Source organism: Sander vitreus, chromosome 2 (assembly GCF_031162955.1).
Source record: "Sander vitreus isolate 19-12246 chromosome 2, sanVit1, whole genome shotgun sequence".
In the NCBI taxonomy this organism is placed as follows: domain Eukaryota; kingdom Metazoa; phylum Chordata; class Actinopteri; order Perciformes; family Percidae; genus Sander; species Sander vitreus.
Genome location: NC_135856.1, coordinates 11,400,429 through 11,417,742, shown reverse-complemented (window position 1 = coordinate 11,417,742; position 17,314 = coordinate 11,400,429). Strand labels below are relative to the sequence as shown.

The 17,314-nt window shown below is 42.1% G+C and overlaps 2 protein-coding genes across 4 annotated transcripts; both read right to left on the bottom strand.

Moving 5' to 3' along the window:
• Positions 1–966: 966 nt before the first annotated feature.
• On the bottom strand, positions 967–9,051 carry dcaf15 (DDB1 and CUL4 associated factor 15). The gene is made up of 13 exons (XM_078277536.1): positions 8,909–9,051; positions 8,141–8,238; positions 7,418–7,556; positions 7,123–7,229; positions 6,851–6,996; positions 6,536–6,697; positions 5,287–5,937; positions 5,088–5,179; positions 4,521–4,643; positions 3,932–4,014; positions 3,729–3,833; positions 3,506–3,621; positions 967–1,685 (listed from the first exon to the last, which is right to left on the bottom strand). Exons 1-13 carry the CDS (start codon positions 9,002–9,004, stop codon positions 1,630–1,632), a joined length of 1,974 nt encoding a protein of 657 aa, XP_078133662.1. The 5' UTR covers positions 9,005–9,051; the 3' UTR covers positions 967–1,629.
• A 993-nt stretch (positions 9,052–10,044) lies between these two features.
• khsrp (KH-type splicing regulatory protein) lies at positions 10,045–17,191 on the bottom strand. Of its 3 annotated transcripts, none has more exons than XM_078277508.1 (18): positions 16,929–17,190; positions 15,461–15,563; positions 15,328–15,381; positions 15,205–15,241; positions 15,030–15,088; positions 14,864–14,935; positions 14,704–14,761; positions 13,515–13,662; positions 13,205–13,303; positions 12,970–13,098; positions 12,708–12,810; positions 12,247–12,371; positions 11,842–12,138; positions 11,648–11,757; positions 11,459–11,547; positions 11,090–11,299; positions 10,699–10,940; positions 10,045–10,477 (listed from the first exon to the last, which is right to left on the bottom strand). In XM_078277508.1, the coding sequence occupies exons 1-17, from the start codon at positions 17,016–17,018 to the stop codon at positions 10,720–10,722; spliced, it is 2,004 nt and encodes a 667-aa protein (XP_078133634.1). In that variant the 5' UTR covers positions 17,019–17,190; the 3' UTR covers positions 10,045–10,477; positions 10,699–10,719. The 3 variants fall into 3 exon arrangements, with proteins under 3 accessions (XP_078133634.1, XP_078133642.1, XP_078133650.1); XM_078277516.1 differs by having other exon boundaries at positions 10,735–10,940; positions 16,929–17,189; XM_078277524.1 differs by lacking the exon at positions 15,328–15,381 and having other exon boundaries at positions 16,929–17,191.
• Positions 17,192–17,314: the final 123 nt, after the last annotated feature.

Here is a 17,314-nt window from a genome sequence, read left to right as displayed (position 1 = left end):
GCAGCTTCTCACATGGCATGAGCAGATGTTGATTTTATGAAGTGTTGGGACTGTCCTCCTTCAGGATGGTCTGACTAAAAGATCCCACCAAAGAGCACTAAATAGAAAACGAGTATATTTACATTTATGCATATGGTGAGGACAAACTACAAAATAAAATCAACTGCTAACTGCGATGTAACTATTATAAAAATTGTGACTTGGATTTTGTCCTTGGCTAGTGCTGCTGAACCTTTTCTAAATGAGGTCCTCTTGATGTTATTCTGAAGACCTTTGTACTTAAATCTGTGATCGTTTGTAGCTTTATTCTCACTGTTAACTAAAAGGATCTGATTACTCTTAAAACTTGTGCCAGATTTTTTTTTTTCTTCATGGCACAGCAGCCACTCAAGACTTCGTTCTTGATCTTTGCTCAACCGCATCCCTTAGACCAGAGCAGAGGTTCCCTAACTTTTAGGCCTATGACCCCTTAAAGGGGTTGTACATCCATAAAGTTGGTAAACTCACAATAGATTTTTATTTTTAAATAATGGTCAAAATTGAAGCAGTAGAGACTGAGATATCCTGACTTTTAGTCGTTAATATGGGCCAAGCTCCAAAACTACTGGATCCTACATTTCCCATTATACAATTCAATAGGAAATTTTGTTTCACCCTCACTGCCTCTTGAGTGCCCAATTCTAACAGGCTTTCTGTTCAAATAACCTCAAGTACCAAAAAACAACAACAGCGGAGTGTCTCTTTAAAATTACTGCAAACGTCTACCAGTTGAAAAATGAAAATATTATTTATATTCCATGTTTTATTTGAGTAACTTAAGGAAATAAAACCATTCAGCAATTCACAAGAAATAAAGCAAAAACTAGACTCGCAAGCCAGCATAAACGGGTACAAGCACCACAACGCAATTTTCACTAGTTTTCAGAATCTTTGTGTCAAGTTCTTATTACAACAGACCCACAAAAAAAACTTTGAATGTTTTATTTTCACAAAATCCAACCCCTCTACTTCCATGGCATAGGTTTAAAAAGAGACCCTAAGAGTCAAGTGATGCAGTATTGTGTTCAGAAGGTCTAATTTTTAATACTGCAGCTTTATGAATCAACACAGCTAGACTGAACTGGTCCAGTGATGAAACAAGTTGTTCAGAAGCAGCAGACTGTCAAATGTTACATACACATTAAACATGCACACAAATTATTTCTCTGGATGAAATCCCCTTGTGAACATCACACTGGTGCAGAGATTGCATATGTTCAGTTACACTCGCACTACAATAACAGTACGCCTTTATGTATAAAAACAAAAAAGTAAAAACTAAATCTTCTTTCAGTCCGGCTCTCGGTTTTGGCGGTTGCAATGATACAGTACACAGTTACAAAAGAAACGATGAAACCTGTCAAATTAAACACACATACCACCCAAAACATCGTCATCTTTACAGCATCTAGAGCGTTCTTTGTTTGGTTTCTATTTGACAAGCTTTTGAACGACATGTTACCAAAGTGCAGTCGCTGAACGTGAGCAGTTCTGCTCAGATGAAGGTCGAGCTCAGTACTGACGATGAGGCCATGTTGACGTGTATCTGTGTGTGCTTTTGTTTCCGTTGCTTTGAGACTTCTTCTTTCATCATAATACAATCCAGGTACTTCGGTCACTATCTGCCAACACTTGCAGGGACGAGCCTACGGGAGAGAAGATGAGAGGGTGTATTACAATTCACACGTATCTAGACACAAATAAAAAAATAAAAATAAAAAAGGTTTGCAGACTGTAAATCGTCCAACATTGGCAGGGACCTTTGTCTTAAAAAACAGGGAACACAATGCCTGATCACACCAAACTCAGCTTTTCTTTAAGGAGGCAGTGAGGAGTACCTGGGGTCCACACAGTACTGATAATACCTCCTTAGAGTTTACTGCAATAACAAACGATGCGGCTTACATTTATGAGACTTTAACCAACACTAATACTAAATCCTACAACTGAAATGATCTGAAATAAACACTTAAAATACTCAACAAATAATCAAAGCGTTCCAGGGCACTGGGCGTTATCCATACTGGCTCACAAGGCCTTTTTCACTGACGCCATTTTTACACGTCACAATAGGCAAAGCAGTATATAAGTATAAATGATAAAGTGATTGATGGCTGTATTCCATTTAGCTACTTTGGTTTCAGGGTCCTGGTTAAGGCCTTTTGTTTTCACCGCAGACATTTTGACATGTCGTCGTAGGAAAAACACAGGTGTTACCATTACCGTTAATCTTAGTATTTACACCTGTGCTTTTCTTACGGTTTCAAAATGTCTTCTGTAAATTGTGCATGCTGACTCACTGTCTCGACTTACTGGGACACTTCAATACAACTGAGCCATCGTTAATATTAGTAACACACACAAGACTTGCCAAAATGTCTACTGTGAATGGCTTAGCAACACACTTAAAAAGAACAGAGCAGTCAATGTTATTAGTTCCACCTGTGCTTTTCCTGCTGTCTAAAGTCAAAATGTGATTGATTATTAGTAACACTAGTGCAGTGTGCGTTCAAAACATGCGTGTTGCGAACGGAACACTGGTTTCGATGACGGAGCCTGCGTGTTTTGGTTTTATTACCTTCTGCTGCAGTAGTTAGCACGCATTACCTCGGAGGGCTAACTTGGCTTGTTTACTTTATTTTACATGAACGCCGTACGTAAAGAGTCCAGCCTTTATTGTAAGAGGATACTGTGGCATATTGAAAAAAAAAAAAAATTCTAGTCTAGTTTTCTTTTAAAGTGCTCATATTATGTTTTTTCCCTTTCCTTTATTGTGTTATATATCTTTTTTTGTGCACGTTATAGGTTTATAAAGTGAAAAAGCCCAAAGTCCACCCCAAAGGGACTTGCCATCTCCAAAAAAAAAACCACTGTTCACAAACTGCTCCAAACAGCGTCACTTTGTAACACACGTTATAATGCTCGCCTAGCTGCTAGCGTGGCACGCCCTCATACTCTGCTTCTTAAAGGCTAGTTGTCCTTACCTAGCTGCCGCGTACTGTATGTGCGACTCCCAACAAAGATGGAACAGAAGTGAGATGCCTCACTCTGTTACTAAAACAGAGAGCTCAACACACAGGGTGAAAAGAGGAGCTGCAGCAATGTGCAGTACAACAAAATATGGTGTTTTTTGAAAATGAAACCATGTAAACCTATTCTGGTACAACCTCTAAATACAATTATGAACTTGAAAATGAGCACAATATGAGCACTTTAATTTAACTGCGGTTCATTTTTTTTCTGACCTTTGAACCTCTGAACACCTTGGACCGCTGAACATTACAGCTTTTAATAGAGGTACATTCAATTCCCATGTACACAAAATACTCTGACTTGCCCTGGATCAATGAGAGTCCTCATAGAAAGACATCTGGACAACATTTTCAGATAGTATTCTGTTTGTGTTGGAGGGTGTATGGTAGATATTAGGACACTGAATGTGTGCGCAAATAAGTATACAACTCGCCTTTGTGTAGAGCTTCGTTGGTCATGCGATTAATGTAGCGGGAGCTGCTCTCGGGAACCAACCACTTCATCACTGTGTTCACGCAGGACTTCCTGTAAGAACTCCACACACTCCCACTGACGAGAGAGATCAAGATTGGCAACTTGAACACAACCTTAAATAAACAGAGCATAACAAGAAGGGACAAGCAGAAAGGTGTGTGTGTGTGTCAGTAGTTGCTCACCTGGTCTGACCCTTGACCTCTGTAAGGTCCCCAACACCCACAGTGCAACACACACCTGTGTTTAGGTCCCAGCTGACCTGCAGGTTGGAATGATACGTGTTTGGCCTGGAAACAAATACAATGAAAAGCAGACTTAGGGGGGACAGAAAAAAAGTGGTAGATGCAGGGCTGTAGAAGGCTTTAGGTTTATTTAGGACAAGTACCTGCAGTGCTCCTCATCCAAGTTGGAGAAGGCCAGTAACAGCAGACCAATGTTGATCATCACAGTGTTGGTTTCAGGACACACCTGATACACATCACGCACACATTATCTCCAAGTCAAACGCAAATGTTCTTCATTCCTTGTTTTGTTGCAACATTGTTTTTAGACATAGTGTGAGTGTACAGTACTGTATGTGTGTGTGTGCGTACTTGCTTTAGAGCTGGGCAATATATTGATATTATATCGCTATCGTGATATGAGACTAGATATCGTCTTAGATTTTGGATATCGTAATATGAATAAGTGTTGTCTTTTCCTGGTTTGAAAGGCTGCATTGTGGTAAAGTCATGTCATTTTCTGAACTCACCAGACTGTTGTAACTGTTCTATTATTTGCCTTTACCCACTTAGTCATTATATCCACATTACTGATGATTATTTATCTAAAATCTCACTGTGTAAATATTTTGTGAAAGCACCAATAGTCAACACTACAATATCGTTGTGGTATCGATATCGAGGTATTTGGTCAAAAATATCGTGATATTTGATTTTCTCCATATTGCCCGGCCCTAGCTTGCTTGCACTAACCTCTAATATTACAACATCATAGTCGCTGAAGGAGCAGAACTGCGGAGCCCAGGCAGCATCGCTCCTGATCACCTCATTGATAAGATACTCAAAGTCTAGAGTCAACTGCTCCACACACACACTCTGCAAGAGAGAACTCAGGTTCAAATGTAAGCAATTTTTTTCAAGATAAACACACAAACCCTCACTGTTTACACATGTGAATGATGTTTCTTTTAAGTTTACTGAGCATAAATGTTCTGTTTAAACTTTACAGTTACACTAAAATGTAACACTAAATGCAGGTTCTGTTACAGAAGTTACAGGCAGATAAATTACGCTATTGGAAATGGTCAGGGCAACCCTGGTAGCTCACCTGGTTGAGCATGCGCCCCATATACTAAGGCTAAAAACCATTTTAACAGTTGAGATGGTTCTAGGATTGCCTGTAAAACAAGACTGGTGCACTGCTCCAAGATTAATGCCTGCTGCTAATTATTGACTATTGATTCCAGTATTTCCAGGACAGGTAGGGCAACTTGATGTATATATTCCAATCTTTCTGAATATACTGACGCAAACACGCACCTGTCCATTGTGTGGCCCGGTGACCAGCTGCAGGTTCCGTCCTTTAAGGTCAGTGACCGTGAAAGGTAGCTGAACTTTATCGTCTTCATAACCTTTAGAGACCGAAACAGAGAAGAAGAATGCCGGTCAGCTGCTTTAGACTTGACCTGACGAGGGTTACTTTTCACAGGCCATTCTGTGTGTCCTCCCGTCGTCTCACCTCCTGCACCTCCTGCATTCTGCTCTGCTGCCCCTGGCTGTTGGAGGCGGTAGTGCAGACGTGAATAGTTGACATATCCAGGCTCGCTGGGGCCAACCTCCTGGGACGGGGATGGGGTCGGCGGGGATGAAGGTGATGAGGAAGAGGCAGGAGACATCACTTGTTCAGAGCACTGTTGCAAACTGTGGCTCCCTTCTGATGTTGACGCTTGTGGTAAACTAGTCCGTCTCTCCTCCTTCCTCCTCTCTCTACAATCATCCTCCTCTCTCCTCCTGTCTACATGTATCCCTTTATCTCCTGGTATCTGCGCTGCCTCTTTTTCACCACCATCAGGTAGTCTCCTTTCTGCCTGGCTTTCGTTTTCTTTCCCTCCTCCTCCTCCTCCTCCTCCTCCTCCTCCTGATCCTCCCGCTCCTCCCTGGGCCCGCCTGAAGAGGTCAGCTGCAAACTCGCGGGCTCGCACAGCTGCTTGAGACTGGCTAGGAGATGAGGAAATTGGAGCAGGTCTGCTCGGTGGCAGTCGGCTTTCGGGAGATCCCTGAGGTAGTGAGGAGTAAGAGGCCATGGGGGGGGAGGAAAACGATGCAGAGGCCTGACTTGACAGAGTGGCTCTCTTTGTGTACAGGATCTGCGATGACTGACCCTGCTTACCTGCAAGAGACATACAGAGAGATAATGAAATCTGGCAACACAACAGCAGCCTGATGATGAAAAGTCTTACAGATGTGGATTAATGAGAATATAAATGAGTATCAAGAATAACCATTGGTCATTTTATCTTTATCAGTGTTACACAGTGGAACTAACTTGGCATTTTGGCAACATTTTCTGGCCTTTGTTGACCTGGTGTGACATTGTTCCCTCCTCCCATCAAATTCAGTTTGTCCTCCAAATGGCTAAATCTGACCCTTGTGTGTAGTGCAAAAAGGGGAAAGAAAAGTCTAACATATGATGGTCTTAAATGCATAGTCTGATTTTAGGCATAAAAGACAGCCATGGATAAAGAAATGTGCCGATCGTGGCCGCGTTGACTCAGTGGTGGAGCAGGCGCACATGTACTGAGAGGTTTGTGCCTCGACGCAGAGGTCCAGGGTTTGGGTCCGACCTGTGACGGTTTCCTGCACGTCTTCCCCCTCTCTCTCTCCCCTTTCTCAACTAGCTGTCCTGTCAAGGATTAGAGGCGGAGGGGCCCAGAAAATAATCTTTAAAAAAAAAAAAGCTGATGCTGCTATTTGTGTATGTGTGTTACCTGGGCAGAGTGAGATGCCGCAGGCCACCAGAGAGTAGCTAGTGTTTAACAGGATGACCTGGTCCTTCTTCAGCTGGAAAGCTGGTTGGAAAGTGGGGAATGGGTACACCACCTGGTACCTGCTGTTGAGCACATAGCCATGCTCCAGACACTCTCCACTTCCTGGGGAGAGAAAAGGAGGAAGTTGGATGAGGGACAGAGAGACGGAGGCAGTGAGAACAGTAAAGGAGTCCATCTGTGTGTGTGTGTGTGTGTGTGTGTGTGTGTGTGTGTGTGTGTGTGTGTGTGTGTGGTTGAGTGTATTTGTGTGTTTACCTGTGCGTATAGTAGTGGCTGAGGGAACTGGGCAGCAGTAAGAGCAAGGTTTAGGAGGAGGCATGGAAGCAATAGTGATGTAGATGTCTCTGTTGTTTTCATCACTCATCATTAAGTTCATCAGAACGGAGCTTGAACTGCGTGTACTGGCAGGTAAAACCACACATTGACACATAAATGACTTCATTAACTACACACTGCAGTAACACAGTTCTAGCTTAAACTGAATCAGCTCCATGTGGTTGTTCATCGATGTGTTTATCATTCCTTACTTGAAGCCAAAGATGACAATTTTTGAGTGGTCATTGGGCCACTCACACACAGTCAGGTACAGGTCGCTGTAGATTTCCTCTCCTGCAAACAGACGTACGTGATGGACCTAAAGAGAAAAAGCAGACATCAGACAAAGAACAAGATATCTATACATTAAGTTGACTTATCCAAGTTCTCCAGTTTTAACTCTCGCAGGAGGACATGGTATTGCATCTAATTAGTCCTTGCCTGCTTACATGTAAATCTTCTGGATAGAACACATTACGTTTAGTGAGTACATTTCCTTTCCTTTACCTGTTTGAGTCTACTGTGCAAGTTGAACTCCCACCAATAAAGATGGTAGGTATAGAAAGAGAAATCATCATCTTCTCCACAGTCGCTGGTGTAGGACAGAACATAGCGGCCGCATTTGGTAAAGCCAAGAAACACATGTCTGGAACAAAAAAAGTGATGCACCAATGTAATACATGACTCGGCTTGAACAATATTACACATGGTCAAGCCTCACCCTGAATGTTATGGTCACGAGCAGGTAGGGATGTACCAATCCGATACGTCAGATTAATATTGGCACTGACCTTATTAAGCAGATTAGGTATTGGCCATGACGTGACAGATCCATACTAAATAAAGTTTCTTAGACAAAGTGTTTCCACTATCAGTGACATTCATTTTGTTATGAGGGGCTGCCTGCCGACGCGGTTTTTAGTGCACAAGCAATCCCTGGCCTAATGTTATCTTGCATAAAAATGATCTGAATGAGTTCCTCACAGTGAGGTATGCCGATTTTAAATTTTGCAAAAAGAAAGCATTGGTATTGGACATGTACTGAGATAATCGTATTGGGAGAGAAAAAGTTGTATCAGTGCACCCCTACTAGCATGATCAATAATTGGACATAACTCACACACGGTTTGGTTTGAAATGCTCTCAGTGAGCTACACAATGTGTACTGCAGTACACTGAATAGGACAATGTGCTTAATGACAGCAAACCCATTTGTAAACACACTCTGACCCTGCTCTCAGGAACTCCTCGCTGACAATGTTCTTTAAAGGGACACACACTCGAGGTGGCAGCTTCCTGAACAGGCGTTGAGAAAACTGTCCTGAAAGCTGCAGAACAGGCAAGAGAGTGGATTCAGATGTACACCATGTAATAAACACATACATAGTACAATATGAAGCATAGAAATCTGTGTAGATATATGGAAATTGCAGTATTAATGGAATAGCCTTGTCGGTGATGATGATTCTGGATACAAAACATACTACTCGCGATATTCAGCTTCACTCAATGACCTGCACAGTAACAAACCTAAACTAAGTATTTCAAAAGGTCGAACACACATACAGATGTCTATACAGTAAAATCGCTACGTGATTAACGTTATATTCGAGGGTTAAAGTTGCATTTTAACGGGGCAGTGCAAGTTGCTGCTGTGGTTTAGCTGAAGCTAACGCCGCTTGAGCTTTCACGTTACAATATAAAAGGTGTTCACCGTTGACTAACAGTTCATTTACGTCCACGTCTACGAGCATGTTAGCAAACCACACCAAGAGAGAAATACCGAGGATTATTGATAGAAAGCAGAGGAAACTAGTACTTTCATACTTTTTAGCATTGGCTAATTAGCAACCTGCCTGCCATTAGATGTTAGCGTCCGAGCTAGTTAGCAACTAGCCCCAGAAGCTCATGAAAACAAGGCTTTCACCGGAGCAGTCTTACATTATTTCCGAACCACTCTTCTTTTTTATATCGCACATTTTGTGGATGCATGCCTACCTTCCCACGCATAAGAAGCTTCACGACATGGTCTTTGTGTTTTCTTTTAGCTTTCTGTTTGCTATCGTCCTTTTCTGATTTCGAGCTGGGCGCCATCTCCCACTGAACTGTTATCCCTCGTTGCAGCCAGGACTGTCGCGATTGGTCCACAGGATGCACGGGACTGCCCTTCACCCGCTGGTGGATACATCCATCAAAACAAAAAAGGTATGGCACAAACCATGGGCACAAAATATACCGGTAACATCCTGCAAGAGGCCACTATAAGATCCAATGGGACGCCCTCGATCTTGGATTTTACACACTTGATGCATATTATATTTTGCACTGGTTTTTAATGTTATTCCATCTACTGTATGTATAAACTTGTATTGCATAAACTTTAATAAAAAGGACTAAAAAAAGCCAAGTTAAATCATGATCAAACAAAAGGTGTTTCGATCGGAGCGGAAAGTATGAAACGTAATGAACATTAAAGTAAAGGATGAACTAAAGAAAACAAAAAACGAGATCATACATCTCAAGGGGTTTATCCTAATAAACAAATTTGAATCAATGAATGTATGTTATATCGGTGTCACTTCCAGCATGATAAATCAAATTTAGAATGAACCAAACAGGGCGTTTCATCTGATAAGACTTTAGCATTAGGTATAAAATGGGGAACAGCGAACTTCCAAACACAATGGTAGTCATGACCAAACAAGAAAGAAACTGGTAATTTGAATGTTTTATTTTAAGTATTTAAAAACAAGTTGTAAAAAATAACATCTAAGAGAATACCGTAACGGAACCTATTGGGGAAAAGAAAGAAAAAACAAACAAAAAAAACTTCCAACAATAAAGAAATTAAAACGAGGGCAGTCAAACACACACACACACACACACACACACAGTAGGACAGTTTGCGCCTTATTACAGCCCACTTACACACGTTTTTCTGTTCAGTAGCATACACTGTATACAGACACACGACCACCTTAAAGAAAATAATTACAATGAATAAAATTAAAAATAAGAAATCATGATGGCAGGGAGAAATACACCTGCAACAAAACACTGGGAATGTTTAAAAAAAAAAAAGTTAAAAAGTACCAAGAAAAAAAAGAAGAAAAACAAGACCAAAAATGTTGCAGTTACAAACATAATTTCTGAATATATTCAAAATACTGCTAGACCGTTTTTTTACCCTCAGGAAATTGAAGGGGAAAAACTATTTTAATTCAGTGTTGAGATGGTGTTGTGCTAGCTTGCAAACAAAGATGCTTATTATTATTTCACATTTTTAAAAAATGAGCAAGGTGTGGGTGAGGTGAATGGGGCAAACTGAATAGTAACCCAAGTAGTTGTTTAGTGCTTTGTTCAATGCATGGGCAAAATGTGTTCCCTTTTTCTTCAATTTTGACTTTAAAAAACAAACAAAGTTGGAATAGAAAATGTCTGGGTTGATGAGTAAACCATGGTCTTGTCTTGTTAAAGCCAAAAAGGAAACTTCTTGATAGAAAAAAACAAACAAGTCCAGAGAGCCATCGCAACCTTCCAACAGACTGAGCCGATCGTTTACTGGGCCTGAAATGAGACATCACAGACCAAATTTAAATGTAGAAATTTAATCTTTGCTTTGTAAAGAAATGTAAAAAGTCTTTAAAACATCTGCACTTTATATTGATTCTGTCACAGTATCTCATTCTAAATCACAAAAAAAGGCAGGGGAAACATTTCATTAACAATGGGTATTCCATATTTTGGCCAGTGAATGCGTTCTTGGCAGACAATTGTTTTCAGCTTACAAGGTTAATTTTGGATGCTGGTCATGGATGTGCTACCTGTTGTCCCTGCTGTGGAGCAGCTGCCTGTCCAGGCGCCTGTCCTGGCTGTCCATAGTAGACAGCCTGCTGTCTGTAGTACTCAGCCCAGGCTGCACTGTAGTCCTGCTGGCCTCCAGCTGCAGCTCCTCCTGCAGCTGCTGCTGCTGCTGCTGGTGCTGGTGCACCTGCACCTGGAGCAGCTGTAGCCCCTCCAGCTGACTGGGCTGGAAAAACAACATACACACTTTGTACTGGATGCACACACAGTCAAGTACTCGTTTTTATTTGACAGTATACGACGGACATCAGTTCTGACCCGACAGAACCTTTTAGTTTACCCAGATACATAAAACTGTCTCAGACCGCCACTTACTCATGCCCATCTTCTTGTAGTACTCCTCCCAAGCTTTGGTGTAGTCTGGCTGGCCCCCAGGGGCCTGCGCTGCTTGGCTCTGGTCCCCTGGTGCCGCTGCTGCAGGGGTTCCTGGATTTTGGGCTGCCATGGCACCCCCTGGCTGTTGGCCATAATATTGTGCATAGTATGCTGCCCATGCGGCATTCTGGTCTGCAGCTGCTGCCTTATCTAATGAGGAGAGGGAAGGGGGAAAACACAGGATACATTAGTTAATGAAGTACATTTATATACATCAAAATTTACAAAATAAAAAAAAGAATAACATTTGAGTCATGTACAGAAACAGAATATTTTGGAAGAATGTCAGTGCAGGAAATAAGTACTCACTGGGGTCATGGGGACCTGGGGCTTGCCACTGCTGGTAGGTACTTCCCCAACCCTGAGGACAGTACTGGGGGCCACCAGGCGCAGCTCCACTGCAGAGAAGGACAGGATAGTTTAAAATACAAACTGCTTATTTATTCCCCTGTAGGAAAATTCAAAATTCCTGCAGTGTTGTTCGTGGGTTGTACTTACTGGGGAGCACCACCAGGAGGCCCTGGATTATAAGGGTTGGGATTATAGGGACCCATTGGCCCACCTGGGCCTCCTTGACCAGGACCACCACCCAATGGACACAGTGGAGCCTGGAAAAAGGAGAGAACATCCAAGTTAACTTTTGACAACTGTGTCGACTGTGTATTCCTTCTCTGCGAGTCACTAGAACATACCTCAATCTTCTCTTCTATAAGCTGTTTTGCATGGTCAATCTGCTGTGGGGACCCACGGATGATGAACAGTTTGAAGTTAGGGTCACCGTTTGGCGGTGGCTGACGAGATATCTCCACAAATGCACCGGTCTGTTGGTTGATAGACTTGACGTTCTCTCCTCCTCTGCCAATGACAAGCCCACATTTGTGTGCAGGAATGGAGAAGGTCATCTCCCCTCCCGGAGGACCCCAGTTCCCCTGGCCTCTACCTCGTCCACGCCCACCAGGTGACATCCCTGCACCAGGACCTGGGGGACCCTGTGGAGGAAACAAGCCTTATTAGGTTTCACTGTTCCACAGCAAAGCCCCATTACTGTGTTCTGTCATCAACACAATAATTAAGATCAACACTTCACCAACACCTACCCCCTGCCCACCCTCCTCTCGTGCACGGATGCTCTGTAGCAGGTCAGTGATGATTGATGCAGCATGCTCACACTGGTCTGGTGGACCCGTAATATGGGCTATTTTATCAGGACCTGAACCATCATCTGTGAGGGATGACAAAAGGACAGACAGGTTTATTGGTGGGGGTTTGTACAGGGACTGAAAAAGAGATCAACTATCCTAGCTGAAAATGTTAAAGATGTTGGAATGACAGCACGGTTAAAAAGGTGCAGTAAGCGATGCTGCGCATAGATTGTTGATATTTGAACTAAACTGCCAAACAAATAGAACCCCCTTTCTTCATAAATCCAAAGTAGTATATTCATCATTTTATGTTTTTTTGATTCATTAGACTATTCTATACATTTTACACCACCCCTGCATAAACACTACTTATATGGTGCAGTTTAAATTGTCCACAAAACATTTGGAGAGCTCACCTGGTTTAAACTGTATCTTCACTCCAGCATCGCTTTGGATCTTCTTGATCATCTCCCCACTTCGGCCAATTACAACTCCCACAGAGTGGCGGGGCACAGCTATCTGTAGAATTACATTTAACGGCTCTAAGCGGTTGAGTCTCACCCATTTATCAAACATTCAATTATGTTAATTTAATGCAATTGTATCTCTGCTGTGCTCAGGTCTATAAATACAAATAGCAAAGCTATGACTAACTTCTGTCACACACAGATTACTTACATCGATGCCGCCGCCACCACCACCTCCTCCTCCACCACCTCCTCCCATCCTGGGTCCGTATTCACTCCTGTCTCCAAAGCCTGCATGCTCCCTGTCTCGTAGGATCTCATTAACCATCTCCTTTGCTTGCTTAAAAAAAAAAAGAAGAAAAAAAAAAGAATGATTTGAAGGGTAAATAGGGGCTTAAAACAGCTCCCACTTAGCCAAAACTATCTCCACTGTATTTTATGAGTACCTGCACTTTGTAGGGGTCTCCAATGATGCGTAGGGGTTTATCTACGTTGGGGGGCTGGGATCCATCTTGAATAAGAATCATTTTAACTCCAGCCCGCTCCTAAGATTTTGCAGAAAAGGAATGTTACATTGATCACACGGCAAATTCACCTTATCCCAACATGATCATGTAATACCGTTTACTGCAGTGCACTTTTAAATATTTTTATTTTTTACTAATAACCATTTTCATTCTAATATTTGTACAGCAGAAACACTCTGAATCAAGTCATTATATAGTTAATATTATTAAGGTAACCTGTGATTCTCACCTGTAGCTGTTTGATGGTCTCTCCTCCTTTACCTATAATAAGGCCTGCCTTGCCTGCAGGAATGATCATCTCCTGCATGGAGCCTGACTGCCCATTGGTCGTTTCATGACCCCTTGACACTATGTCATCTATAAGTGCCCTGGCTCTCCTGGAGGCAAATTAAAATGAAAGAATAGTGATGAAAACAATTGAACACAAGACTAATGTGGCATTAAAGCAATATAATTAATGGGTCGAACTATTCACTCTAAATGTCCTTCACCGTGGCATCCCTGCTATCAAGGAGGTCAGTTCAGAGATGCGGACTTGACTTGAGACTCGTCCTCAAAAGACTTCAGACTCGAGAACAATCTTTATTTTTGGAAACGATGAGCTGAATGTTATTCCCCTTCCTGCGTGAGCTATAACCTACCTACGTAACGCAAAATGTATCTGCTGCGCGCGGCTACACATGAGGACAACATACATGTTGTCCGCATTGGCAGCCGCTGTGCCATTCATCAGAAGCTTTTTAAATGTAGGGGTAGGAATAATTAAGATTACAGTAAGGACTATAGTTGGGGTTTAACTTTGACAATCTTTGCACAGGACAAGAAGTGCTGCCTTGGAGGCAAAACTCTGTTAGAAAAGTCCAAATAGTGCTAACCGTTACCATTGCACAAGCAAACAGGAAATTATTCTAAGATTTATATAATCTTATTTTTTAAAGCTAAAACTAAACTTTAATACATTATGTGTAGTCTGATTAAGCAAGACACCAATCTCTGTTAACCTCAGGGAACAAAGGTGCCTTAACATGCCAGACAAAAATTTAATTTTAGGATTTAACTTCTCAGAATGATTATTAAAATGAGTTGGAACCATGTAATGAGTATTACGAGCAACAATTTCTGCGTTGCAGGGTGCATTTTCCTGCTTTTTGAAAGGAGATGCTACTTATCCCCTCGACTTCAATGAACCAAGCTAGGCAAAGCCAATCAATTGCCTGTTCAAAACTCCACAGCTGCTGAAGTCTGGCATTACTGTAGGCACAGCTGGAGCTTTTTGCGCTGCCTATAATACATAACAGTGTGACCTGAACCAGAGATGCTCACAAGTCTTTGAGCTTGTGTCCAAGTCAAGTCTTGAGAGTTGAATAGAGTAGTTGCAAATTAAGTACACATTGTTTTAGATGAGAAAACCAACGTACTGTATGGCATCTGGTGACCCTGTCAGAGAAACACTTCTATCTGGAAGGCCGGCACTGTCTGTGAACAAATATGAAAATATATATCAATCCAAGAGAAGCTATAAAACCGATTATACTTTGTTTGTTTACTTGATAAATCTGGGGTTAGCACATCTCTCACCGTGGGCAATCTGGACCTTGCAGCCAGAATCCTGCTGTATTTTGTTAATCTGTTCACCTCCTCGGCCGATGACTTTAGGGACAACAGCAAAGATATTTACATTGAGTTTAAACAAGTGTAACACAGCCATGTCTATGGTTTAGGAAAAGTATGTGCATGTACTTACTGAGACCGACCATGCCATCAGGCACCCTGAACTCTTCTGTCATTGTGGAGGGCCTGACACTGCAGACAAGTTTAAAAAACAAGGATATGTGAAGGATCTTGATGAGGTCTAAGTCATACCCACATGCACCAAAACTGTCAATGTAAAAGAAACACAAAAAATAACCTTAAGATACCTTTGTTGCGACAGGGCAGCCAGCTGAGCTCCAATCGCTGTTAAGAGAAGGACAATGTGGTGAGCGGTTGGAAACTGAACTGAGCGAGTGTTTGGAATAGGATCAATGAGTGATTTAACGTACACAATGCAGAATCAATTTCACTCTGTGATGCTACCTTCTTGGCATCGGGTTCATCTGAAAACAAAAGAAAAAGTGAGTCTAATATGTGGACTAACAAATGCAGACAAACTGCCCGTTTGAGCTGATTTTTCACCTGCTTCTTCCAGGGATCGTTTCTGTGCTGTGAATGGATAGTTCTCAGCTCCTCCGTTGTTGCTCACTGAAGGAACACCGTCTCCACCGATTTTAGCTGCAATCTAGAAAAGACATACACACTGGGTTAAGTGTCTGCAATACACCCTAACGTAGTGACTATAAAGAGATCCTCTCATTTAAAGTGGCACTGCACAGACATGAAGATCAATTTACTCAGGAGGAGCACTACACTGATGTCATTTGGGCTTTAAGACTACAAATTTAGAACAGAAAGCCTTTGTTGTGGGTGTGGAGTTTGAAAGACAGAGTGACTGAGTTGCATTATGGGAAGTGTAGGATCTAGTTTGTTGGTGCTTGCTCCATACTATGGACTAAAAGTCAGGATATGCTCATCTCTGCCTGCATCTATTTTGACTTCATTTTTTAAGTCCATCTCTCTCTTTATCATTTCTACATTAAATAAAAACAGAGGAACTAAAATGAAATACAAACATTACACCAACAGTACCTTCACAGTACCTTGACTAAGATAAAACAATTAATCCTTAGACAAAAAAAAAAAGCAACAATTTTGATAATCGATCGTTTTGCTAAAGTAAAAAAGGCAAAAATGCCAAACTCAAAGTTTCAGCTTGTGAAATGTCCAAGTTGTATTCCCCTTTTCTGTTTTCTATGGCTGTTAATTGAATATCTTTGGGTTTGGGGCAGTTCTTCGACTAACCGAGTAAATAACTCGATAGATTAAGGATTAATCAATAATTCTAACAATCACTTGAAGCCCTTACCTTGATAACTACAAAGACCCGTAAAAGTAACGTTGCCTACACACTTTCGCCACTGACCGTGAAAGTAACGTTAGCCAACTAGAAACGTTACTAAAATCTCAGACACTTAGCTAGCTAGCTAATCACCTAATAGCACCCTTTTGTCCGTTTAATGCTAGTTATCAGTAACGTCACAATATAAGCTAGCTAGCTAGTCAGTTGACCTTATTTGGTGACAATCATAGTGCCATGACAATGTTGTTAATTGTTCAATTCTTCTAAAATGGCGTTTTACACATGGAGGCTGAAACTTCGTGATCAAATTACCGTCAAATAACGTTTACTGTTAGAGTAGCTAGCTAACTAACAGAGCTCACTTAACGTTAGCTAGCTGAAGTAGCTAACGTTAGTCCATTTAACGTTAACACAAGGATCCCGGTGGCGATGACACGTTGTTTTATTTAGCTATACACGAAAGCGTGACTTACGTTGCTGCCGCTGCTCAGTGCACCCCGCAAACATTTCAACACACTACACAATCTGGCGAGTGTAGACAAATGAATGGCATTGCTACTAGCTAGCTCGCAGCTAGCTTGTTACCTAAAGCTAACGTCACGGGTAATTAAGCTAACCGCAGTTTCCCACCAGCTAACTAACGTTAGCTCGCCGACTGTCTTATATTGTAGCAGAGCACTTTATTACCTGTCTGGCTCGTTGTACTGCATCAGCAAAAGCGTCGTTTTTCATCCCAGCGCCGACTCCGTTTGTCGGCAGACCGCCGTAATCAGACATGCTGCTCACAAGGGACAAATAGACACAGGGGGCAGGCTAGATAGCTTTGGCCGGGTTGAGCTGCGCAGAAGCGGGAAGGCTAAACAGCAGCGTACGGGGGACTCCAATGTGCGTGACCGCTTACCACGCCGGCAAATTTGCCTGCTTAAAATAGCCAATCAACGAATCTTCACTCTCTGCGTCTTCACTTTTGGGTGTTGACGTCCAACGTTATACACCAAAAAATACCGCCGCCTCCTGGGCTGGAGCATAGACCGTATACGGGCTGGACGAGGAGTGTAGATCAGACACTGTTG